Source organism: Archocentrus centrarchus, chromosome 6 (assembly GCF_007364275.1).
Source record: "Archocentrus centrarchus isolate MPI-CPG fArcCen1 chromosome 6, fArcCen1, whole genome shotgun sequence".
NCBI classification, from domain to species: domain Eukaryota; kingdom Metazoa; phylum Chordata; class Actinopteri; order Cichliformes; family Cichlidae; genus Archocentrus; species Archocentrus centrarchus.
Genome location: NC_044351.1, coordinates 5,949,951 through 5,977,648, shown reverse-complemented (window position 1 = coordinate 5,977,648; position 27,698 = coordinate 5,949,951). Strand labels below are relative to the sequence as shown.

General features: G+C 40.6%; 1 protein-coding gene across 7 annotated transcripts in view; it reads right to left on the bottom strand.

The window, feature by feature from the left end:
• cadps2 (Ca++-dependent secretion activator 2) overlaps nt 1-27,698 on the bottom strand; it is a 280,333-nt gene that overhangs the window by 60,683 nt on the left and 191,952 nt on the right. For 4 of the 7 annotated variants that reach the window (XM_030730944.1, XM_030730942.1, XM_030730943.1 and 1 more), the window contains 5 exons: nt 23,482-23,623; nt 12,962-13,117; nt 9,060-9,207; nt 1,968-2,042; nt 1,520-1,607 (listed from right to left, as the gene is read on the bottom strand). In XM_030730944.1, coding sequence (XP_030586804.1) covers nt 1,520-1,607; nt 1,968-2,042; nt 9,060-9,207; nt 12,962-13,117; nt 23,482-23,623 — 609 coding nt within the window. Of the gene's footprint in view, nt 1-1,519; nt 1,608-1,967; nt 2,043-9,059; nt 9,208-12,961; nt 13,118-22,113; nt 22,228-23,481; nt 23,624-27,698 lie in introns of all 7 variants that reach the window. The other 3 variants (XM_030730939.1, XM_030730940.1, XM_030730938.1) reach the window with 1 other exon arrangement.

Here is a 27,698-nt window from a genome sequence, read left to right as displayed (position 1 = left end):
AGTTTGAACTGAAAAAAAAATTGTATTTGGAAAAAGAAAGCATCAGTCACAAATATCTTATGCTGAATAGAAATACATGTATAAAATGATGAGGCAGACAGGTATTTAAAGAATGAAAATAAAGTGAAACGAAGGAAAAGTAGACAGTGGAGAATGAACAGTTCATGTATTTGTGACCAGGTGTGAAGTAAAGTGCCTTTTATGCCAAGAGAGGCTTAACGGTGTCAGGTTACCAGAAGACAAAAGACCAGAAGGCCAGGGTAGAGGTTACATTATAATTTCAGGGGAGGAAGGAGCTGAAAAGGAAGTATAGGATAGAGGGAGATACCGCAGCTTAAGCTTGTACTGTTCTAAATCTCATATATCTGTGATTCAGTGCAGGATGTTCTCAAATCTGGTGTTTCAGTACCTACATGCATTATACAAAAATCAGTAACCAGTGACCTTTCAGTGAACTTCTGTATTCTTCATTAAATAACTTCTAACTATGGAAATTGTACCCCTTTATGTTTTTCTTTTTTTTCCTGTAACAATAATGAACTGAACTGTGAGCCCCGCCCCACCCCCAAAATTTTTGTTAACACCCCTATCAGTTCAGTTTATTTACTATGAGACTGACTGTTTAGTTATTGAGTGGAGCATTTTTATGGATGATAAATATAAAGTATATAAATAGTAAATGAAGACTAAGTAACATTTTCCATAACAAGTCACAATTCAATATTGTTTGTGTATAAGTGTCAAAAACATTTAATTAGAAACTAAACCTAGTAAAAATGAGAATATAATTTATTTTTTGTTGTATTTGTATTTTACTTGGTTTGAAATTAGATAAATTTGGGGGAAATAATTTTTAACACTAAGTCTTTTAAATCCCAGTGGATGTTTAAAAAGCTCCCAGAGTTCATATCAACCAGATGGAAAGGTGTAAAAATCAAAATTACTGACTAATTCTATTTTGTTAACTTGAGTTGTTCATCACTTTAGAAAATAACCTCATCTTTCTAAGATCTAATTCTAGAATGTGTCAAATCCAGTGTTAAGGACTCATCACTTCCATACTTTGTGCACAGTCATATACCTTGTCTCGTTTGCCTCACTGCAGCAGCTCATTAACCACTTGATATTAGTTCCGGTGCTCTTTGTCTTTCACATATTTAACAGTGTGTGACAAACTTAAACAGAAAAAATGCAATAATCAAATAAATGAGGCTCAATGCAAACAGCAGCCAGTTTGCATTTCCAAGTTGCTTTATTTTCTGGCCAATACTTTGACTGCCTCAGTGTGAACTGAGACACAAATATGGGTTTGCATTTTATTATGCTCCCTGTGCATAATAAAATAGCAAGCAAACAGACTCACACTGGCAAAGGGGGTAAGAGGTAAGAAGGGGAAAAATACAAGAAGAAGAATGCTGAAGTTCAGCTGCAAAGATCTGGTTTCCAGCAAATAACAGGTTGCGTGGGTAAGCAGTGAAATAACAGTGAAGCACACCCTGCTTCCAGGAAACATGGGTACTCACTGTGAAAGAGAGGATTGAAGAGAAGAATGTCCCTTCATCGTATCTTGAGAGCTTGGACAGGACACCGTCTAAAACAGCGGAAAACTGCAGGGGGTGGGGAAAATAACAACACTTCTAAAATTAAGTTTCTAGTAACTTTCTTGAGTCTGGTGCAGCAAGTCATTATTTAATCTTCTATCAAGATTCTTGGAATATTTTTATTTCTGTACAATAAAATTCACATTTCTGTACAAAAATTCATAAAAAATAAAGCACGAGATTAATAAATCAAAGGAAAAAAAGAAAAAGTACACGAATGCTAAAATCTGGGTTTTCAAAAGGAGTATGGTTTGATCCCTCTCCCCTCCACCATATAAAAAAGGGATGCTGAAATATTTTTGAGAATTACAAAATAATAAAGTGTAAAAAGAGTGAGGATTTGAATAAAGACAAATTGAGATTTACCTTTGAGACGAGGGATGAAATAATTTCTTTTAATGCCTCATCAATCAGAACATCAATTTTGGAGTGGTACTGTTGCTGTGGGGGTGGAAGGAGACATAAAGTGATATTTTGGTATTTTCAAAAAACTAACAGAACACAAAGGTTAAAGCCGACTCCTCCCTGCCCTGATACAGAACAGTATTGTCTGTGTTGTAAAAGACAGAAATAAAAACCTACAACATTCGGTATGAACATCAAATCCTCACACACGCACCCCTTCCCAATGCAGTGAGGCGTGGAAAATCTTCCCCTCCGTCTAACACTGCTGCGTTAAGCAGCTAATAGGATGCATTATGCAGCTGAATAACATTCCCATCTGTGCAGGAAAAGCGATGGAATTTGAAGGATACTTTTTGTGTGTCTCCCTACAATTAGAGCAGCCTTGTATTCCTCTAAAGCACCGGTCCAGCTGCGAGGACCAAAGGCTCACACAAGATTCAATTAATCCACCATTTCGTGTCTTGTTTGGCCCCCCTATGAAAAAAAATATTCATGGCACCATTTTCCCTTGAAGGAAGGGGAGAGAAATAAAAAAAAAAAAGGCTAGGGCTGAGCACTGAATGGCAGTAGCAGCAGGGAAGTTCATCTCTTGGCGACAATACCCTTTCACTGGCTGTCTAAAGAACACCCAAATTAAAAATTTCAATCAACAAAGCACACAGATCGCTGACAAACTGTGGGTCCAGAGAGGTCGTCGCCAATTTTTTCCTCCTTCCAAAAGTCTGCAAAATGGCAGCTCTTTTAGTGCTCCGAATCTTCCTAGCAGATCTTGAGAGCTTTTCTTTTTTCCTCTTCTTACCTCAATTAACACTGCTGCTTTATCCTTTCTTTTTCCTACAATGCCTGCCTTAAAAAAAGCAGAGAGGAGGAGAAGAAATTGTGTGGTCTTTGCCATATGTGAAGCAAAAACTGAAAAGAACAATTATTGCTTTTAAAAACATTTATTTGCCTGTTGAGCTGCAACCACTGCTGCTACTTCAGCCTTGCGAGTTGGTTAAGATCTGAATTAGGTCAAATTTTTAACATGACCCCCCTCTATGCCATTTAAATGACCTCAGCAACTAAACCACAGCAGACTGATTAGCAATTTCAAGGGCTTTGTAAAGGTAGAACTGGTTAATCAAGCAGAGAAGTTTCTCGTGTGGATTAACTGTCAAGAATAGACTTTTCACACTGTGTGCTTACTTTCCAGTCAAACTGCTCTCATCATTTTTTTTTTCCGAAAATGGCAGAAATTGGCACTGAGGGCTGCAGTAATGTCTGAAAACTTTGATGGAGATCGGCAAACTTTTAAACTTGGAACAGAAAATTCATGACACAGCTAGTTTGGATTCAATTCAGATAACATGTCTTCAATACCTTTCTGGGTCCTGGTCATGAGTCAGAGTTCAGAAAGTATCACTCACAGCACCTACAAGCAACTTAAAGGGCCAATTCACCTCAAATTCATCACATTTATCTTGCCTTAAACTCAACCATCTTTGATGTTGATATCAGAGCATTTATTTCTGTATGGTGTATATCCAGTTAATGTGGGGATTTTTGTGTGTGTCTTTCTGTGAATCATGCCATCATCACATTATCCACCCTCTGTTTTGGAAAATTCAAGTTGTTGCACTAGTGTAGCCTTCCAAGAAGCTTGATCACATAAATCACTTTAACTCAGCTCTTACTGGGTGCAAAGGAAGCTAAAATGGACATTTATGTGTTATTCTCTAAAATATATTGAAATTCATTTAGATTCCCTAACGAGGAAATGTCACGGTGGGGGCTGTGAGCTGGGAGGGGTGGATCCAAATGCAGGACTCAACCACAACTTAACTAAAACTGCTTTATTTCCAAACTCGAATACTACAAAATACAAAATCTCAACCAAGGCCAAAAACAACCGGAAGCCTGGGAGAAAGCAAAAGCAAAACTCACAGCTAAGAGGGGAACACTGGGGGAAACAATGACGACGACGCAACAAAGAACAGAAAAAAACTAAGGGCTTAAATACACACAAGGAAATCAGGGAGAGTGGAAACAACAGGGGACGACAGGTGAACCAAATGAACCTAATGACAAAAGGGAGGCAAAACTAAACATAAAACACAGGGAACACGAGACTGTCAAAATAAAACAGGAAGTGACTCAAGGGAACAGAGACACAGAACTGACACTGAAAACTTGAAAAGTACAACAAAAGAAAGCTACACAAAAGAAACTCAAAACACTGGGCCACCGGCCCAAGACCATGACAGGAAATGGGAAGGGTTGGGGAAAGGAAAGGTAATGAGGAGATGGATGAACTTACCCACTGTTTGTCAATCTGATAGTCAAACAATGATGAGATGGACACATGGACATGAGGGATAAGACAAAGAAAAGAAAGCAAGCATAGTAAGCCAATATTTTCTTATTTTTTAACTTTTTAATTCACAAGTTACTGATTCACAACATTCAATGGATTCAACACATATATATCAAGCAGATTAAGCCATATAACATTCAGATTGCTTGCCTTAAACTCACCCACCTTTGATGCAGCCTTTTCAGAACATATTTAACATAACAGCCAGAAAAGTAGGTATAAATTAACTCTAATCCCTTTTTTTAAACTCCCAAATTGGAAAAGAGCCTTCAAAAACTGTTTATGTGTTTCTAGAAGCAAATTTTGTGTCACAATGATTTCTGAATCCTGAAACTCAAATAAACCAACTGCAGTTTCAAGAATTTTTGAGATAAAAGGAAAGTTCAAGATTGGTCTATAATTATCTAAGACAGCCGGGTCGAGTGATGTTTTTTTAAGTTACAGTTTAATTACTCCCATCTTGAATGTGTAGATGGCTTGGAGGGAGTAACTACAGAAGTTAACTCAGAAAGATCAATCGAAGAGAAAGAGTCTAAAAAATTATTGGCATTAATTCAGAGCTGTGGTCTAGCTGAGGGAAAGAGGTTCTGGTCCAAGATTTTATGGTACATGGCCCCATCCATTGGACCCTCAATGTGGCGAAGTCATCCTATACCCTTAGCAGAAAAATAGACCCAAAGCATAATATTTCCACCTCTGTGCTTGACTGAAGGGATTGTATTCTTTGGGTCATACTCAGCATTTATGTTTATACCAAGAATTGTCACATTCTCACCAAGCTTCCTGCTGATAGTCTTGTAGCCCATTCCAACAGATCTACAATCTTGTCCCTGATGTTATTTGACAATTCTTTGGCCATGGTGGTGGAAAGGTTGGAATGGAAGAAACTGATTCTGTAGACAGGTGTGCTTTATACACATAACAAGCTGAGCTCAGAAGCACTGTATCTGTAATTGATTGATTGTAATCTCTGTGCCACATGGACAGACAGATTATTCTGTGTCTCTCTAAATGGTTAGACCCTCTGTTGTTTGCAGTGTGGGAGGTGCCCCACGTGTCCATAGGATTTTCTCCCTTTGAACTGCTGATTGGCAGGTAGCCACGGGGGGTATTGGACCTGCTTAAAGAAAACTGAGAGGAGTGTCCACGCCTGAGTAACAATGAAATTCAATAGGTCCTGGACCTCAGAGTAAAGCTTCACACACTGGGAAGGCTGTCACAGGAGAATTTACTCCAGGTCCTGGAACGTCAGCAATGCCTGTACAAGAGAGGAGCAAGACTCAGACCATTTACACTGGGAGCAAAAGTGCTTGCATTGCTCCCTTCTTCCAGCTTAAAGCTACTAGTGGCAAGGACCCTTTGTGGTCACATGGTGAGTGAGTGACGTTGATTATGAGATAGTCACAGGGGTGGAGCCACACAAACATACTACCTTGACCTCCTAAACACATGGAGGAAGGCAAAGCTTGTTTCTCTGGTGAGCTTGGTAAAAGACAGAGATGAGTTGGGGTCTGAGGTACCAAATTCAACCATTCCCACATCACTCGTTTGTGACAACCCTTTCACACAAGCCCAGAGAAGAGATGTGGCAACATTGCAATAGCGATTAGCAGATGTGTTATCCCCTCTGCCAAGCCACACCACATTCCTACAGCACCACACTGAGATTCGATCAGGTGATGGTGGGTTCACCTGAACACAAAAGACAAGCAGTTCAGAAAGAATTGGCTGCGATGCTGGAGATGGGAGTAATAAAATAGTCTCACAGTGCATGGTGTAGTCCCATAGTTCTGTTTGTAAAGAACTATGGTTCTTGTAGACTACTGCAAGGTAAATGAGGTCTCACAGTTTTAGGCTTATCCTATGTCCCAGGTCAATGAATTTCTGGTACTGCTCATTTTTTCATGACACTGGGGCTCACAGACAACCCAAAGAAATGTGGTTGGATGGAGAGAAGTACAGTATATAGGATGCCAACTGGAAGGTGGGCAGATATAGCCTCAGGTCAAGAAAACAACAGCATTGCTTAATGCCCATATCTCAAGAGCAGAAAAGAGGTGAGGCAGTTCTGGGGGCTGGCTGAATACTACTGCAGGTTCATCCCTACCTTTGTGAAGATGACTAGTAGCCTGATCAACCTTATCCAAAAGGCTGTCTCAGATTTGGTCCAGTGGATGGGGCAGTGATAGGTGTTGTTTGATTGGGTGAAACAGGCTCTTTGTGGGGAACTGCTGCTTCACACTCCTAACTTCTTCCTCCCTTTTAAGCTGAAGACCAATGCCTCAAGCAGAGGGTTGGGGGGCCATTTTGGCCTAGCAGGTGAGGGGGGTATATATCAGCAGTAAGTTGTTCGAGTGGGAGACTTGTCACACCACTGCAGTGAGCCTGGCCATTTAGTGGGAAGTCAACGCTCTGCTATTACCTCCTAGGAAGCTCATTCAGCCTCTGTTCAGACCATACCCCATTACAGTGGCTCCATCGCATGAAGGATGCCAGTGCCCACATCATCTGCTGGTGTCTAGTGTTACAACTACTCAAGTTCAAGGTGACCCACAGGGTGGGGGCACAGATGGCTTTAGCCAATTTGATTCAGGGGCAGTGCAAGGAGAGGCTGGACGGCACAGCTGTCAGCTATCATCTTAATCATGTGTCTTCTCTTTTACGCAGTACAGTGCTGAGATCAGAGTGTGTGGTGTATGCTGCAACACTGCTGGACTCAGCAAGTCTGGGCAACGTCCATAAAGACAAATGCTATAAGCTGTGCCAACATATGAAAATAAACAAACAAACTGAATCACATGAACTGTGTCGAACTGGGTGGTAGCAAGATAGTGCTACAGTCATGTTTAATTTAACTGTGCATCAATTTATGTCCATCGTTTATATATAATCTTAAGATTGTTTGGTTTGAGTTCCAAGGTTATGGGTACTTTTTATCACGCTGTACTGGAAAGCTTGATCAGATATGGGATGGCAGCCTTACAGTAAAGCAAAAATCGAGAATTAAGAAACTCATAAAAATTGTCATGAAAATTGTTGGAAATAATGAGTACCAGTCTCTCCAATCAAAGTATGAAACAACTGTTGTACAACAGGCTTATAGGATTGTTAAGGATTTATACCATATCCTTTTTACAGAATACGAGCTGTTACCTTCAGGGAGACATTACAGAGCATGTAGCTGTAAAACAAAGTGCTACAAGCTCTCATTCCTCCCAACATCTGTTGTATTATTGAATAAAGACTCGGCCCGGAGCCAAACCGACATACATTTGAGTGTTGTTAGAGATGAACTTTTATTATTACTTTGTATATTCTCTGTTTTTATTATGTGAATTGTAGCTGTGTAACACTGTTTATCCAAGACAAATTTCCCATGCGGGACAATAAAGTATTATTCAATTCAAATCATTCAAATCCAGGATTTGATACAATATAAACAAAATTTTGGGGGGTCTTTTTAGCCTTTATTGATATTGGACATTGGAGAAAAGACAGGAAAGCTGGAATAAAGAGCATGGAAAGAGCACGCCTCTACATAAGTCTTATGTCTTATGCTTATACTCTCAAACTAAAATTTGTCAAATATGTTAAAAGTATTCAAATGAGAGAAGAACTGGGAGCTTTTTTATTTTTTTAAATCTTACCAAGGAAAAATAACTTTGATATGGGCCTATAGTTATTGAGGTCATTAGGGTTTTGTTTCTTTACGAGGGGTTGGACAGTTAATTATTAATTACTGTATAGCCAAAATATTGGGAAATATTGTACAAAAAGTCATGGATTTCTTTTTACAAAGGTAATTATGTCTGATTATGTCTTGCCCTAATATGTTAAGGTATAACTTTTTATTTTCATTTCTATTCTAGGTTTACCTTTAAGCAACCATTTCATCTTAAAAGTCATGTTGCCCAACATTATTCATACGTTCTATTGTAACACTTAATAAAAGATTTTGAGTAAGTAATTTTGAGAATTTGCAACACTTCTGAATCATAAAACCCAACATTACCATGTTATTCAATCTCTTTGGGTCATAATGTTTCAACCATTGTTGGCTTCAAAAACAAAATATGTAAAAACCAGCAAGCAGAAGAAAAGTTTTGAAGAATTTCTTCCTTTTAAAAACTCCTGAGAATGTTTTATTCCTTCATCAAGGTTATTTAGATATTAGTTTTAAGGCTGACTGAGGTTCAGTGCTGAAGAATCCTGAAAAAACTGAATGAAACATTTGATGGCAGACTGACATTTGTTGCATGTGGAAACCCAGAATTCAAGGACTTCATATAATCAATTTGTCTCTCTCAAGTGGACTGATATAACATGCTCAGGGATTTTTTTTTGACTGAAGTCTCCATTCAAGATATTAAATTATAATATCAAAAAGTGTGCGGTTGCTAATGGAACAATAAAACTACTGGAGGTGTTTTCCTCAATAAAAAAATAACATGTTTTAAATCAGATAGTATCTTTTTTTTTACACCATATTTGTTTCTCTGTAAATTATTATTATATTTGTTTTGAATGAAAAGCACAGTAGGAAACAAAAAATGTTAAATGGGTGAAATTGTTATTTTTTTTTTAGAGATTTTCTAATGTTAACAATATATTTATTATAGTATTGCCAATAATAACCCCTTTTCTTATTGGGTAAGAATTTCAAGGTTAACCATAAAGAGATAAAACTATAAATAGTTTACCTCCTGACTGCAGTTCAACACACAGAGTTTGGGGCACTGCTTTTTGGCACCAATCAGCACGTTGAACATGGTGCAGACGGAGAGCGGCAACCGGAAGTCTGTTGACTTGCTCACTTTCTGCATTTTGGCATCAAATGCAGATTTTGTTCTACAGGACAAAACACAAAAAGAACTCTGTTAGCCTTTTCCACAAAACAACAACACATTTGTGGGGATTTTTTTGTTTGTTTGTTTTTGCAATAAAACACAGCATAGGAATAAAATAATTTAAACATAATTTAAATTATTTTAAGCAATTTAAATTATTCATTTTATGATAGACTGAAAGAAAATACTTTTTAAAAGGTTTTATATTTTTAAGTAAGAAATTAGCTTGCTACAGTCATATATATGGTTAATGTTTTGCACAATTTTTTTTTAAAGAATCCAATTAACACAGAGAAGGTAGAAACTGAAATTTGAGGGACAGTATTTACTGGCAACATATGAATCAATTGTTTTAACATTTACTTTTTGGCCTTTACTCATTTTCACAGGACAGTAGAGCAGACAGAAAATGAGGGATACAGAGCAGAGGAAATGACATGCGGTAAATGGCCCAGGGTGAAACTGAAGCCAGGGTCCTGCAGAAGCCTCTTGACATATAGGTCACTTGCTCAACCCACTGAGTTATAAAAGCACCCAAAGTTGTTTTATTTTTTGATTTATTTTCTTTTTTTTTGGGCAACTTTGTGACAAATTCATTCGGGAAGCAGAAACATGTGTCCTAAAGCCACAGAGTATTCCAGCCGAGGTCTAGTGCGGTACCACACCGGGCTGAATGAGCGGAACGTATTGGCGAAGGCATGATGGTTAGCTAGCACTGGCTGTGTGGGCCAGGGTTATAATAGTTTTGGATTTTTACATTATTGTTTAGTTTTAGTTAGTTTTTACTTTTTTTTCTCTAATTCAGTTAGTTTTAATTAGTTTTCAGAGGGGTTTTGCTTGTTTTTTATTAGTTTTTATTTTAGGTTTAATGCTTAGTTTTAGTTTAGTTTCGTTAGTTTCAGTATTAGTTTTAGTATTTTCACACTTTGTCAGGTGCAAGATTCAATGCACAAAAGTGACAAAGATACCATAAAGAAATATATTCAACAACCAACAGTTCACAAGACAGCAGCACTACATGCTAAATGTGTAATAATTAGGACACACATGAACATCAACAGGGAAACAAAGAAAAATATGAACTCCCAAACTCAATAACTTCTACAATAAACTCCAGTGTCAGTGCAGTAGATTAACAACACCTACATGTGGTGTTTGATAAAAACAAACTCTTTGAAGGAGTCAAAGGTCAAATCCAGCTGCATCCTGATGTTCTCACCACCCGAAGGTGCTTCTGTTAGCTTTGTTAGATGCTCGCTGATTAGACTTGCAGGGTCTTTGCGGCCTCTGTACACAACCTATGCAAGTGTCCGACCTCGATCATGTCCGCATTTATGCTTGTGTAGCTGTGTGTGTTGTGTGTGTTAATTACCTTGTGGTCGTGTGCTGCGGTGACTTTTTTTTGGTCCTCGCTCTTTGTGTTCAGTTTTTTGGCTGCAAACATATTTGTCCCTGTTTTTCCACTTCCTTCATATTTCCTCACGTCCATTCCGACAGCAGTCTCCCTCCAGGAATTTGCTGATAGTTGTGAGTCCTTATACTGATGCTTTGATTATTATTCCTGATTGTTATTCTCTCACTGATAAAGTAGACGGAAACGCACAAGGACTGAACAGGTTCATCACAGCGTTGCGGCAGCGTGGACTTTCTCGTGCACACGCACGCACACAGCTGCCCGACGGCGCTCCCAGCTTAAACTCGGAGAGCGGAAAAATGATCAATCCACAATAATTTCAGTTAGTTTTAGTTAGTTTTTTAAACTCACAATACAGTTTTAGTTAGTTATCGTTTTTTCCTTTTAATTGTAGCCTTTATTTATTTCAGTTAACGACAATGTTTTTTCAATTTTAGTTTTTGTTATTTCGTTCGTTTTCGTTAACTATAATAACCCTGGTGTGGGCACAGTGCTATTCAGGTCAGCAACGGTAGGACCTGGCGCTGAAACGGCCAGAGGAAGGACCTGCTTTGGGTCTGGGGATGTGGCTAGAGTAGGACTAGCATCAGGGGTGCTTGTGTTATTACATGCAGAGAAACTAGTCAGCAGATTGTCTGCTGATCGGACAGAGGAGGAGACGGAGCAGGTCACCCGCTCAGGGGGAGATATTTCAGTACGGGCAGCAGCGGGACGGGAGCTGTTGGGGATACTGATAGACGCGATACATGCTCATGGTAAAAATAAGTAAAAATATCAACATGGAAATTAGAGTGTGACCCAGATTAAGGAAAAGCACGAAACGAGGGGGTGCAGCCCTGAATCAGGCCTCTTTCCCACCAACAGGGTTCCGGAGCCCGTGCCGTAGTTTGAACCACGAGGCGGGTTTTCCACCGCCGAAACACTCGGTGCTCAGCCGAAAAACGGGTTCAATTCCGGCCCCGCAAACTAGCTGGTCTCGAACCACGAACGCGTGTCGAAAGCGGTGAGAAAGTCAAAGTGTGGAAAATAAAAACTATTGTAGGCGTAGCTTGATGGGAGTACTATTCGCTGCCTGCAGGCGGTATGGGAGATTTTTATTGGGTGGGCAAGAATCAGATTTGGGTGGGCTGAGCCCACCCTTGTCCTATGCTACCGCCGGCCCTGGTTCGTGCTATGCTGTTGCCTCAAATCTCTAGCTTCTCTCCCCTCAGAGATCGAGGACAGCCACAAAAAATGCACTGCATCCGTTCCGCTTACGGGACGGATACAGTGCATTTTATATGGCAGGCTAGACCCTCCTATTTTGATTGACACCTCGTTCGGCCAATCATGTAATTGTCTGCACCAACATCAACCGAAATGCTACGTGACCCCTTGGTTATTATTGGCTCTGGAAAACCTGTTTCTTAATATGATTGGCCGAATCAGGTGTCATTCAAAATGGGAGGGTCTAGCCTCATATAAAATGCACTACATCCCGGAGGACAGGACACTGCCAGTTAACAGGCAACGACGTGGGTTTTCCAGAGCCAATAATACCCAGAGGGCGAAGTTTTTTCAGGTGATTTTGGTTCGGCCAGTTAACAGGTTAAAACGTTCACCGCTACGTTTAATGTCGGTCTGCTTGTTACAAACTCTCTCAATTAAAAGCAAATAGAGATTAACTAATTGTGCTTCATGTTATTCTGCTCAATTTCCACAACACAGCACAGCTCAAAAACACTGCTTAGGACCAGAGATTTCATTTACGCTACATGAGGACGTCCAGGCGAAGGACGTGGGCCGGGTCCTTCGAACGATGCGGCCGCTGAATTTTTGACGTCGATATAATCTGTATGCCGGGAACTCGTGCACTGAGAAACGTTCCGGTGCAAAGTGCGATTAAAATGCGTTAAATTTTTATTCGTTACTTTCCCGATAATTAATTAATCAAAATTAACGCGTTAAAGTCCCACCACTAATATATATATGTGTGTGTGTGTGTGTGTTTGTCATAGTACCGGCAATAATTTAAAACTACTTTCACACCTGGATATAGTCACCATGAGCTTTGTTTTTCAAGTCCCATCAAATTCCCCATCTTTTTTCACTGAGAATAACACATTTATTGTGACTGCATGCTGTACGACAACATCCTCTTAAGATATCTGAACTTTGATGTTATGGGCTCCATATATATCTAAATATTTCATATCACGTATCATATTTTCTATTTACTATGAAGTGTGAAGAGTGGATGCTTGGGGTACATTCAGTTCAGATGACTTGAATGTTTTCACTGAAATCTGACAGATATAGCAAGCAATCCCCTGATCTAACTGTGGCGTTTTTGCAGTCTGACCTTTTGACGCAGGCCTCCATCATGTCACTGGCCATCAGTTTGAGTCTTTGCTCCAGATGCTTGGCAAACTCCGGCTCTGGCCAGCGGAGGTCCATCACGAACATTTGTAGAGTGTCTAGCTTCCAGAACAAATCCTCTGAGGTGGCTGAAGTATTGCTGCATAGAAGATTGAGAGAGTTAATAATTGAAATGGACTCCAGCAACATTAATATAAGCTTTTAGAAACTTTTAATTTTCACCAACATACCTGCTGTTTCTTTTATAATGCCCCTTTGTTCTAATTCCATTAGAAATTACCTAACAAATGTACTGTGGTAGTCACGGTAGCCATGATCCTGATCAAACACTCACTATTTCTATGCAACTGGTCTCTGTGAGGAATACAAGGAGGCTGTCACTTCCAGGCTTCAAAGATTGGCTTCTGCCATACCTTGACTATTGGACTCCTTACATTGTTTAGTATGTAAGGAGTATACTAAACCAGGAGTATGTCCACCTGCTGTTCCTCCATTTAAGATTGTTATTAAAGCTAGTGAACTAGTCCCTCCTGAAAGGAAGAAACAGCCTTTATTGTCCTGCAAAGGGGAAATTTACGTGTAACAGCAACAAAAATGTCAAAACACAACAGGACAAGATTAACAATACTACTACTGCTAATAATAAAATAATATATACTGTACAGGATTATAACTACAGGAAGTAGCAAAATACTATGTATTACTATACAATATATACTATACAATATATACATACTATTGGTTCTATTTTTGTTGGGAGCAGTGGTGGTTATAAAGTCTTACAGCTGCTGGGAGGAAGGATCTATGTTAATGCTCCTTTGTGCATTTAGGGTGCAGCAGTCTGTCACTGAAGGAGCTCTCCAGTTCAGTAAGAGTTTCATGCATGGGGTGGGAGACCTTGTCCATCAGTGATGTTATTTTTAGGGGTGGGACTTTAATGCGTTAATTTCGATTAATTAATTACGGGGAAATTAATGAATTAAAAATTTTAACGCATTTTAATCGCACTTTGCACCGGAACGTTTCTCAGTGCACGAGTTCAGTGCACGAATACAGATTATATCGACGCACGATGTCAAAAATTCAGCGGCCGCATTGTTCGAAGGACTCGGCCCACGTCCTTCACAGCCCACGAAGACCGCAAAGGCCGGAAATGAGCGGCTAGCCTTCATATCAGCGTCACCTGCCCTCACGTCTGCGTAGCTCATGTCGCCTAGCAACCGTGAATGTGAAGCACAGCTGTGTAAAAACAGCTGGTTAAACGGAGAACGAACTTTTTCTCCTTTTTGTGGTTTAATTTTAAGTCTTTAATTCAAAACAAGCATAACACATTTCAACATCAAGGAATACAGCTGAGCGAATGATTAATTTCCAACTATATTAAGTGAGACATTAATGTAGAATAAAACTATCCAGTTATGATGCTTAACTTTAATTTCAGGTGTTTGCTTATCACAGGAGCACTTCCACCCTTCATTGGTCTGTGTAGTAGACTGGTGGGAAAATAAACAAAATTTTGAAGTTTAAGCTTATGTATATTGATACATTCATCAACCAAACTTAAATTAACATTTATCATGTTAAATATTTAAATGTGATTAAAATTAGATTAATTTCGATTAATTAATTACAAAGCTCCTAATTAATTAGATTAATTTTTTTAATCGAGTCCCACCCCTAGTTATTTTGGTCAGGGTCGTTCTGTCTCCCACCACCTGCACTGGGTCGAGAGGACATCCTAGGACAGAGCTGGCCTTCTTGATGAGCTTGTCTAACCGCTTCCTCTTAGCTGCAGATAAGCTGCTACTCCAACATACTAAAGCATAGAAGATGGCCGATGCTACTACAGAGTCATAGACAGTCTTCAGGAGTGCCACCTGCACTCCAAAAGACCTCAGCCTTCTCAGCAGGTAGAGTCTGCTCTGACCCTTCCTGTAAAGTGCATCAGTGTTGTGAGTCCAGTCCAGTTTATTGTTCAGGTGAACACCCAGGTACTTATAAGAGTCCACTATCTCAATGTCCACTCCCTGGATGTTCACCAGTGCCAGTGTGGTGGGCCTGCGCCTGTGGAAATCTACCACCAGCTAATAGGTTTTAGCAGCGTTGATCAGGAGGTGGTTCCGCTGGCACCAGTTCAAACTGTGCACTGTCCAGCCTGTCCCTGCACCCGTTCCTTTTCTCTGGGTCAGGGTGTGCAGAGCACAGGCCACTTCTGCACCTCTACCCGTTCTACGGGTGGGAGCAGCCAAGGACCAGTCTGCTCTTGCACCTGTACCTGTTCTGTGGGTGGGGGTGGCCGAGGCCCAGCTGAAACTTCAGCCTCTGGGAGCAGCAGTGGGCCCTCCTAAACAACCCCAGTCATCAGTAGAGACAACTGTGTGCCCTGCAGAATGGCCCCATTCATCGAAGGACACGGCCATGTGCCCAGCACTACTTCAGTCTTTTGAGTCATCCCAGTCAACAGCAGCACTTGTGTCTGAGGTGTTCCATCCCCCATGTCTACATCAGCCCCTAGAGAGACCTCCTTGCTGACGCTGGCCTCCAGCCAAGTCACCAGAGTGGTTCTGCCACGTCTGCCACAGCTGACCTCCAGACCATCTTTGTCTCTGCCCCTTCCCTGCAGCCAGCCTCCGGAGCTGCTTTGCTTTCGCCACTGGTCCTGTGGCCAGAGCCCTGAACTGCATCGCCTTTGCCAGCAGCTGTCTCCCTGATCTGTTTCACATTCACCGTAGGCCGCCCGACTGGCCCTATGAATTGTTTCATCTCCATGGTGGGTTTCAGCCCCTGAGTCTGGTCCCATAGCCTGGATGACCTCCTGAACTGCTCTGTCAGACCTGTCTTTACCCATGGCCAGGCAGACCCCCAGACCTGTTTTTGTTTGGACTCTTGTGCTCCTGTATTTTTCTATTCTGTCTCTGGCCTGGAATGGCAATCGGTAACCTGTAGCAGCAGTTCTCACCACCTACAGAAAAGGGTTCCAAGTGTGCCCCACAAGGAGGTCAGACAGAAATCAACTGCCTGACGGGCTATTTGACCTGTAGACTGAAGATTTGCAGCTGTTTGAGAACATGTTACTGTTTGTAACATGGGAGTGAGTGTCTCCCACTGGAGCCCTTCTCCACTCAGTCTCACAGCTAGAAGGAATTAAGCTTATTCCTCCCAAGCATTAGGTCTCTGGAAGTCTGAAGGATGGGCACTTGCTCAAAACTGACAGGAGCAAAGGTGTGCAGATGGAAATTTATTCAGAGGTTGTACACTTACCAGCTGTGCAACTACAACAGCAGGTGGCAGTGATCTCTTCGAGACTACAAGAGCTGGCTGTAAGCTTGGAATTCATTTCATGTTTGTGGGTCATGTAGAGCATCTATCTGCTTATTTCTCAGCTCAAATTTAGCCTTAAATGCTTTGAATGATTCCTCAAATAACTACCCAAATAATGCATCATCAGAGACTGGTTGGTCCACGTAAATGGTCCTGTACCTACCTGGGACATCAGAAAGGGTCAACCACAGATGCCACTCCACCACTACTGTCAAGGTCATACCTCTGACCAGGGAGCGCACTGCACAACGAGGTGGATGGAGAAGGCACTCAGTGGTGACTCTGACCTCATTAAGGGGAAGCACCAATGGGTTGTCTAGGGAACCAGTGAGCCCAATACATTTTATCCAGCTGAGATTTGGAAAATCTGCAGTGCTTGGACAGAAGAGTTGAAGGGTCACCCACACAATGGTTGTGGGATGGGACCAGATACACTGCCAGAGGTAATTCCATGGGTGGTGGATTAACTAAGCCAGCCTTGTCCAATCCATCCAGCTCCAGATACTGTCCATAGCCAGGCACAGTGATGCAGGTAGACAGTAGTTTGCGCCAATATCTGGGAACACAGGCAGGCATTTTTTGACAGTCCAGCATGTTGCTGTCATCATGGTGAGTGGATAGTTTGGAATGTAGCCTTTGCATGGTTCTGACTTGTGCTTGGTTAACCTCATACTCAATATTCTCAACGTCAACATACTCCATGTAGTCAGGCCAGCTAGTTGAGGTGACACTGACCAAATACTCCTTGTCTTTGGATTCAGATGAAACTGGGTCCCTAAACTCAGAGAGGAGAGGGTCATGCTGTGCTACAGAAGTCTTTCCCATCACTTTCTCCACAAACATGACCCATCTTTACAGCTCTGATGCTCAAACCTGTAAAGATGGGTCATGCTGTGCTACAGAAGTCTTTCCCATCACTTTCTCCACAAACATGACCCATCTTTACAGGTTTGAGCATCAGAGCTGGTGACAAAATGCATAGCCTTTGGGCTCAGTTAACACATTACTGTAGCATTGACAATCACCAGGCAAATGGAGCATGCCTTGTGCTGATCTTTATCATGCAAAGAGAAGCTGCACGCCTGAGGACTGGTGCGGACAGAATATTTCTTTTTTGTTTGATTTATACCATAACAGAATGAAATGCAAAAATGTACCGCACCAAAAACTCAAAATTACCACTCTGCGGGCAGCTTATGCACCAACTGATCGTAGCTAACACCAACAGGGCCCATTAAGCTAACTTCAAGTCAGCAGACAACAGAACTAAGTAGCAGTAACTAGCCCGACTTAGTAGAGGAGTTCTTAGCAAGGTGAAAAGCTTAAAAACTCAGGGATGACTGTCATGACAGGGGTGTATATCAGACGACACACACGAGTCATCACAGATCATGTGACTTAAAAATGTGAACAGCCAGGACGTGTGTGTGTGTGTGTGTGTGTGTGTGTGTGTGTGTGTGGGGGGGGGTGACGTGGGGGGTATAATGTGTTACACAGTGTGAATTGACTGAAAGGGAACAAACTGTGCTGGTGCATTGAAAAACAGCCGAGGCTTCACAGTCTCCCACCGAATAAAAAGACCCAGAAATGTTTTACTTTTAGAAAAGGCCACTGCTCAACAAATATGTTATAAATTAGAGAGTTCTAAAACAGAAGACCAGAAATTGTTAGTGTAACGAATGACCAATTTGCACTGGCATGATTTTTGGATGGCACGGGTGTGTGAATTTGAGTGTGTACATTTAAGGACAAAGTAGTAGTTTACATTTTTTGTGACTAGACCTCGAATAATTTTTTTTTTCTAATTTTGGTGACAGATAATATTATAAGAGCTCAGCAGAGTCTCTGTCTATTCTGTATCTGGTGTAGTTCTTAAACAGGTTCTTGTAGTTTGCATGTAGATCTGTGTGGATTCAACACACTGTCAGGCAGAAACAGAGACAGATGGACCTTTTTACTGCCTTCTCCCCTGCGCACAGGTTATACAGCAACACATGGCAATGCTTCCTGCCACCGACACCCAAATGTACAGCGCCTAGCTAGAATGACAAGTCACTAGAGCTGAGTGTGTGTGTGTGTGTGTGTGTGTGCGCGTGTGTGTGCGTGAGTGAGAGAGAGAGAGAGAGAGAGATGTGGGTTTAAGACCAGTCACTCCGTCACTTTTCTCACTTTGCCTTTAAAAGACTGTTACCTTAACAAGTGGCACACAGGAATATATGCTTTGGGCTGAGGCTGCAGTGCAATTAAATGCTCAGTGGCTATCCCCCTAATGTCTAATTAGTGGCGCTCTTCTCTGTGCGTGCTCTCCCCTGCTCCCCGGGGAACGGAACGATACCACTCGCCCGTCTGTGCTCACTAATGAAGTGCCAGCTTTTTATTATCACTTTTTTTCATGGATAGTGGAGGGCCAAGTGAAGTGAGCGAGAGGAAAAAGTGTGTTCTATGTTGTGCAAAAGACTGGGGAGTCAGAATGAGGAGCCTTTTTAAGAAACACACCCTCGATCAGCCTCTTGAGACCCCCCTCCTCACCACAAAACATGTCCACCAACGCTGTCAGCTCTGCTGCAGATCTACAGACACATGAAAATACTTGGTAATAGCTGAAGAAAACTAGACTAGGCATACAAACTCATTGATTCCATAGGTCAATCTATAGTACAGCTACAGTCTTTTATCCATCATTTCCCAGACCTCACAGTGACACTTAAACATCTCATTTTGTCTAATAAAACAATCTAAAAGTCAAAGATATTCAGTACACAATGTAAACAAAGACAGAGAAGGCAGTACCCGAAATTTGGGTGCATATGACCTCCTTTATGATTCCATTGAACCCCTATTTACAGGCAATGTAGAAGCAAATTTGTTTATTTTAAACTAATCCACTGCCAATAGTGGATTTATATCCATCCATCCATCCATCCACTTCCGATTATCCTTTTGGGTGTGAATAGGATAAAATAATGGAAAAAAGTGGAAGTCAAAATGTTATAACCCCTTTGTTCACTTCTGTTTAGGGATTTTCACTGCTTTCCTAAGCCAAACAGTTGCATCACCTTTTCAAATTGTAAATGATGAACACAGCCACATTGAATTTTGTTTCTGAAGTCCCATCAAATTTGTCATCTTTTACCTGTGAGAATAACACATTTATTGTGACTCCATGCTGTATGACAAGATTCTCCTAAGATGGCTGACCTTTGGTGTTATGTGTTCTATATGTCTATTTCTTATTACATATCACTTTTCCTTCTTCCTGTGAAGTATGAAGACTGGATACTCTGTATGCATTTCATTTTGATAACATTTTGGAGTTCAGTTTAAATGAACTCAGTGCTTTCATTCAAATTGCAGGCACATTTTTAAGAGAGGCTGCTGTGGCTCAGGTGGTGAGGAAGGTTATTCACTAATCACAGAGTTGGTGGTTTAGTCCGCCCCTCCACATGCTGAAGTGTCCTTGGGTCCACCGCTCTACCACCATTGGTGTGTGTGAATGAGAATATTGCAAAGCACTCTGTAGAATCACTAAAGTTAAAAGGTGCTATAAGCTCAGACCATATAAAAAGAATATTCTTCCTTCTCAGAGAAAGAAAGAAACTTTGACAGGATAGTTTTAGAATAGAATAGAATGCCTTTATTGTCATTATACAGGATGGACAATGAGATTGGAGATTTTGAGTTCATTTGATTTAATTTACAAAGCATTGTAAATGTTTTTTGTTGTTATTTCAAGAAATCTTTCCTTTTTGCATTTGTCAAAAGAAATCACTTGCTTGGAGTCTCCCTCTTCTTAAATCTAGTATGTAGAGCATATACTTATCCTCCTTTTGAGTGTCATTACTTACTTTTTGTAGTGAATGGGTGAGGGATATAGAAAGAGCTACTTTAAAGATAGTCCTCGTATTTTGTGTGTTGAGATAATTTAAAGTAAATTTCTAAGGACACTAAGTGGAGAGCAAATATATTTCAAACTGTTATATCTGAAGGCCAGTCATGTGGATTTTCTTCATATTTTGCCATGTGTAGACTACTGCAAGAGATTTCTGAGGTAAAGAGGAGGGTGATCTCACATGTGAAGCAGATAATCATCAACTTACAAAATGTCAGGGAGATTTATGCCTTGCAGGCTGCAACAGAAATTGAGGGTCTGTGTTATTACACTGATATTCACCACACTGAGGCATGCACACTGCACAGCACAAAAACTTGACACAAAGACTTGACACACATGGCGAATTACAAAATTTCACCATCAAATCTCTGAGGGCCACAGTTTTATGTGAAACCACAAACCTCCCTCACATGCTGTGCTCATTCAGACAAAAAATGTGGCTACATCTACAGTTCATTCTCTGAGAGCAGGAGTCAACAGTAAAGTTTTTGTCTGTAATAAGTTGCTTTTAGAAAAAACTTGAACAAGGTGTCATTCAGAGAAGTAAAAAAAAAAAAAATCAGTGGAGATCAGAATGAACTAAAATTAATTTCAGTGTTGTTGATAAACATGCAGATAATAAACTTTCAGACATACTGAAGAGAAAAAAAATCGTGACATCACTGCTGACCATTCAGGACAATGAGACGGCAGTCCAGGCTACAGGTCATCAATTTATCTGACCACTAAAGACCAGACCTGACCCCAATTTTCTGCCAAATTTAAATCTTTTCCTCTTCCAACTCTTTGGCTTCTGTAAAATTTTGACAGGACCCCGGTGGGCAATAAATAAGAAATGAATTAAGAAGTATGTTTAGTAAGCCAGTGAAAGTCCATGATTACTGATGGTATTGTTCACTGCTCAAACATTTACACTTTTCTGCAGGTTTTCATTTACAATTCAAGGTGTGCAAAGGATAAATCATAATTTCTTTGGTGTTTCCCAAACTCTTTCTCTATCTCAAGTTTTAAAGCAGAAAAGTAACTAAATTCCTGTCAGTATCAAATACTTTATATAAATGCTAGCTGTAGTTAAAAGGAGGTAGTGAAGTCCTGTTAATCTGTGTGATTTTGTTGTCACCATCTTGGTGTTGCAAAACCAGATGTAGTAAGACCTGAAAATAACGACTGAGCTGATTAACCCTTCAGGAAAGTGTTTGCTGAAGTTATAGATGAGGTGAGAAGCACTGATGTTTCCTTTTAGATTTCTATATAGCTGGATGCCTCCTGCTGGTCGCTGGAAAGAATGTAGGCTTAAGACACATGCACTTGCTTCACGCTTCCCTCTACAGTCTACAGTCAGTCTTATATTGCTTTAGCTAACCATGTTGAGCCAAGCATAAGCAAATTAGCTGTTTAATTAGTAAAATTAGCTTTCTAATTTAAAAAAAATCTCAGCTTGCTGAGATAAATAATAAAATAAACCACTAACATGCTGCTATGTTGATTTGTTAAATTAAAATTAGACAGCAGAGCAATGTAATGTTGAAAGGCCAAGATGTTAAATGAACACCAGCATTATAACATGCTAGCATTCAGCAAAGATACTGACAAAATATACTGCTTACAATTCAGTTGCTGAAGTTGGATTGTTTCTATTTTTTTTCAAACAGGTCATTTATACTTAAAAAAAACACTATCTGCTTATGAGCAGCAGAACTGGTATCTTTTTTTTTATTGATATATCCTATTTTTGTATTCATGCAAGACACTTTTGGATCATTCAGAACATACTAAAACCTCTAGTCCAGAGCCTCTGAGATGTAACACCCCCCCCACACACACACATACACACACACACACACACACACACACACACACACACACACACACACACACACACACACACACACACCACCACCACCGCCACCAATCACACATACGTGTTCTCACACATCGGCCCAATCCAGGCAGTTGCTGAGAAGATTGGTATCTGTGGCAGGGGAAGGCTGGGTACTTTAGCCAGAGGAACACTGGATAGACTGTTAGCTAACAATCTGCCAGGTCAGAGTGAGTGGCAAAGTTCAAGAAAATGTCAAAAGGAAATAGTAGATATATGTAGAGAGAAGAAACAGCGAGAGTAAAAGTAGACATCCTTTACCACAGCACACAAACACAAAGGGAATACTACCAGAAAAGCAGCCATTTGTTTTTTTGGTTTTTTTTTTTTTGCAAAAACTAATGAAAAGCAAACAACAATAAAGAAAAGTCATTGCTCACTTCTATTCATCCCATTTCTTTCGCTCCAGTTGCTTTTTGTCAAAGAGTGCAGTGTGTCCTTGCCATTTGTGTTCAGTTCCATCTTAGCTTATTATTTAGTTTCATTGATCACACATGAACAAATCATTATTACTGATAGCAAACAGAACTAAAATGACAATAAAATACTTTTTCTTTAATAGGGAAACTGAAGAAAAAAAATCAAATGGAGCACAAAAGAAAACCTCTCAGATAAAGATTTTTCATCTGTATTTTCATGGAGGCATGAATGGGATACAAAAACCCTTAAGAAGTTTCTGTTCAAGCTCTTTTCTTTGCTGCAGTTCCTCCTGGGCAAATTTCTGTGTACGCTCCATTATTTTAAATCCCATTCCAAAGGTTTTAAGTTTCCTATGTTTAAATAGTGCCAACTATATAACAATGATTCAAGGAATTAATCAAAGTACTGAAGAACCTTTTTCACAATTTTATGTATATACATTTTATGTGTAAGGGGTAGCATTACATGAATTTTACAGGCAGGAATTTGTAGATCACACAAACTTAAGAGTCATGAAAGTACAGACAAATTATAGCCCAGGATTTCAACGTGAAGTAGATACTATATAAACATTCTGAAGAAAAAAATTAAAACCCACATTTCTGGTTGGAGAAAAAGCCCACTTAGTTTTAGCACACTTAGCTTTAAAGATTTAGAGTTGCCTATCAACAGGTTTTTGGATATGCCCAAATAGTGCAACACCCACTGTTTCCAGATGGTTACTGAATTAGTGAAAGAGAGAGGGGCAAGACAATATTTGCTAAACGAATGTGTGACACCCGTAGAAAAACAGCAAAGAAAAAACACATCTGAAGCAAAGAAGCTAAATAGCTGATGAGACAAATGACATGTTGAGGTATTAGTTAAATATTAATTTTCATTATCCATGTAAACAGCTCAGTAGAAATATCAAAGTTTTCACAATAAAAGAGATAATCAGGAATGTGTTATGCATGTAAATGTAGTGAAAGATTGCTCAGTCGAGCCTTACTTGACAGGCTGCCAGGTCTCCTTCTTGAAGCCATGGTGGATTGACTGGGCAATGGCTGACTCCATTAGATCGACGTATCGCACCACCAGGGGGACGTACAGGTCTTGCAGGTGTTTGTGAAACATCCCATTGCACAAGTGAACTGTTGCGGAGGGGGTGATGAGAAAATATCATAACTGTCTGGACTTCATAGATTAAACTATAGATTACTTGATACAAAATATGTTCTATAAACCCACACACACACACACACACACACACACACACACACACACACACACACACACACGCACAGTTTTCTTCAAAAGTATTGGAACAGTAAGCACCTTTATTTTTGTAGTAGACTAAACACATTTGGTCAAAAAAAAATCAATATGAGACAAAAGATAAACAGTTTTTATTTACAGGTATTTACATCTTGATGTGATACACAGTTCATAAGATAGCACCTTTTGTCTGAACCAACCCATTTTTCTTGTGAGCAAAAAGATTGAATAGATAAACTTAAAATGGATTAATGAATAAGATTAGTGAATAAGACTTAATATTTAGTTCTAAATTCTTTGCTTGCAGTGTGTTTTGGGTCATTATCTTGCTGCACAATGAATGATTTTCCAATCAGTTTGGTTGCATCTTTAAATTGACAGACAAAAATGTTTCTGTAGACTTCTGAGTTCATTTTACTGCTGCTTATCATGCATGACAGGATCACTGAAGGTTAATGAGCCATGAAGAAACCATGCAAGCCCAAGCCATGACACTGGTTCACAGAAGAGCTTGTATGTTTGGCATCACAAGCAAACCATTTCTTTCTCCAAACTTTGGCCTTTTCATCACACTTGTAAAGGTTAATCTTTGTCTCGTCGGTCCATAAAACTTTGTCACAGTATTTCTGAGGCTTGTCTCTGTACTTCTTGGCAAATTCCAGCCAGGCTGTCTATTCTTCTTGTTAATTAGTGGTTTGCATCTTCTGGTGAAGCCTCTGTACTTTTGTTCATGAAGTAAATTGTGATACCTTCAGTCATGTTCTCTGGAGGTTTTTGTTGATGCCACTAACAGTTGCTTTAGGGTTTTTCTTTACAGCACAATGTTTCTGTCATCAACTGCTGTTGTTTTCCTTGGTCTACCTGTCTGACATCTGTTACTTAGTACACCAGTGAATTAGTACAATAACTTTCTTCTTCAGGACATTCCTAATGGCTGTACTGGCTATGGTCAATGTTTGTGCAACGGCTCTGATTAATTTTCAATCTTCCCTCACCTTCACAATTGCTTCCTTTTCACCCATAGACAGCTCTCTGCATTTATAGTTAATGGAGTAACCAACATGAAAAACCAGTCTGCACAGGCAAAACCCAAATCTGAAAAGTAGCACAGACATTTAACACTATTTATTTTTTGAATTTAACAGGACACATAATGGCAACAATACACACTTTTCAGTCACGTTCTAATACATAATAAATGGGTGGCCTCAGACAAAAGGTTCTACCTTCTGAACTGTGTATCAGATCAAAATGTAAATACCTGGAAATAAAACCTGAAATGTTTTTCTTTTGTCTTATATTAATCTTTTAATGTCAAACGCAAATGTTTTCAGTCTACAGCAAAACTAAACGGACTGTCCTCATCTTAGGAATGGTGAGGGTATGTATGTATATATTATATATCAAAAATAGGAATATATATCAGCTCGCCCTACGGGCAGTCGTTGTCCTCCAAGCTCAGGTCCTGAGGCCTGGGAGCTTGAGGGTTCTGCGGAGAAGATCTCAGATGTCATTCCTGGAATCTGCTGGAGCCATTATTCTACCAGTTTGGGGGTCATCGCCTCAAGTGTTCCATTTACTACGGGGACCACTGTTTCCTTCACCTTCCACATCCTCTCTAGCTCGTCTCTGAGCCCTTGGTATTCAAGCTTCTCCTGTTCCTTCTTCTTGATGTTGCCATCACTTGGTATTGCAATGTCTATCACTACGGCTTTCTGCTTTTGTTTGTTCAGCACAATGATGGTTAGCCATCACACCTTTGTGGAAGTCCCACAGGATCTTAGGTATGTTATTCTCAACCACCCTTGGGGCGTATCCCATTTTGAACTTGGGGCTTCCAGGTCATACTCAGCACAAATGTTCCTGTATACCATGCCAGGCACTTGGCTATGGTGTTCCATGTATGCCCTGCCTGCTAGCATGTTGCACCCTGCTGTTATGTGTTGGATTGTCTCAGGGACATCTCTGCACAGCCTGCACGTGGGGTCTAGCACATGATCCTTTGTGGCCATCTTCCTGATGTATTCATTGATCTTTGTTGTTTCGTCTAGGATAGTGGTTGTGACGCTCACTAGTCCTCAGCCTTCTTGCTTCTGCTTGGCGTACAGTCTCAGGGTGCTGGATTTGGGGTGAAACTCTCCATGCATGGCAAGGAGCTTTCTTGTCTTGACATCAGTGGCTTCTATTTCCTCCTTTGGCCAGCTTATTATCCTAGCAGGGTATCTGACAGCTGGCAGGGTGTAGGAGTTGATTGCCTGGATCTTGTTCTTCCTATTCAGCTGACTCTTTTGGACTTGCCTTACTCTCTGCAGGTACCTGGAGGTTGCAGCTTTCCTAGCGGCCTCTTCATGGTTCCATTGTGCCTGTGGGTCGGTATCTGTACCCAGTCTTGTGTTGTTGTGTTGTGGCCTCTGTTGTTGTTCTCCACATTCCCACTGAGTTCTTGATGAAGGCTCTTAGGATCCTGTTGATCTTGAATAGGTCTAGGCATTCCAGGATCCATGTATGCGGCACTGAGTCATAGGTTTTCTTGTAATAAATCCAGGCAGTGCACAGGTTGGTCAGTCTAGTCCTACAATCTTGAGTGGCTGTTCTATCTACCAGTAGCTGGTGTTTTTCTCCCCTGGCATCTCTGCCAGTTCCTTTCTGGGCTCTGCTCGTGTATTGTGCCATGTGGCTGCTCATCTTAGCTGCTATGATGCTTGACAGGAGTTTCCATGTTGTACTGAGGGAGGTTATTGACCAGTAGGTATGTATCATATCAGAGCCTGGTGCTGTCCAGCTGCAATGGTTACTGGATCCTGTTCAGGTAGGTTGGTGTGGTCTGTTCTTAGATCCACTAGCCACTGAGCATTGGTATTGCTCCAGCTTTGGTGGGGTGCTGTTCTCACATTGTTCCCCTGCCACTGAGCACACACCTTGGATGGTTAGATGGATATCTCTCTGGTATACCTCTTCAAGCAGTTAGCCAAGGCTGTGAGTCTTTGCTTGGCAGTTTCTCAGGCCTCAAGTATGGACAGCTTGTACTTCTTACCTCCCTATTCTTCATCACGCCTTTCTGCAACTCTGATAGCTGGTTAACTTCCCTCCATGCTACCTTGGTCTTAGCCTCTAGTCATCGTTTCCATGGAGGGTACAGCTCCTTGTGGCTGTTCATCTTATAGCCAAGTATCTCGAGGATCACTGTCACCATGGTACAGATTAACAGATTGGTTTTTCTGATGTCCAAGTATGGATTGTCCGTAGTGCTGCATTCGCATCTTCTATTGGAATTTCAGACGGTACTTCATGTATAGTGGCTTGCAAAAGTATTCATACCCCTTGAACTTTTCTATATTTTGTCACATTACAACCACAAACATAAATATATTTCACTGGAATTTAATATGAAAGACCAACACAAAGTGGTATACAATTGTGAAGTGGAATGAAAATTATACATGATTCAAAACATTTTTTACAAATAAAAAACTGAAAAGTGCAGTGTGCAAAAGTATTGAGCCCCCTTTTCTCTGAGTGCAACCAATTGCATTCAGAAGTTGTCTGATGACTGCAAATGACTAAAAAGAGTCCACCTGTGTGTAATCTAATCTCAGTACAAATACAGCTGCTCCGTGACGGCCTCAGAGGTTGGTTAAGAGAATACTGGGGAGTAAACAGCATCATGAAGTCCAAAGAACACAGCAGACAGGTCAGGAATAAGGTTGTGAAGAAGTTTACAGCAGGCTTAGGCTATAAAAAGATTTCCCAAGCTTTGAACATCTCACGGAGCACTGTTCAATCCATTATCCGGAAATGGAAAGAGTATGGCACAACTGTAAACCTACCAAGACAAGGCCATCCACCTAAACTTACAGGCCAAACAAGGAGAGCACTGATCAGAGATGCAGCCAAAGAGGCCCATGGTGACTCTGGACCAAATGCAGAGATCCACAGCTCAGGTGGGGGAAT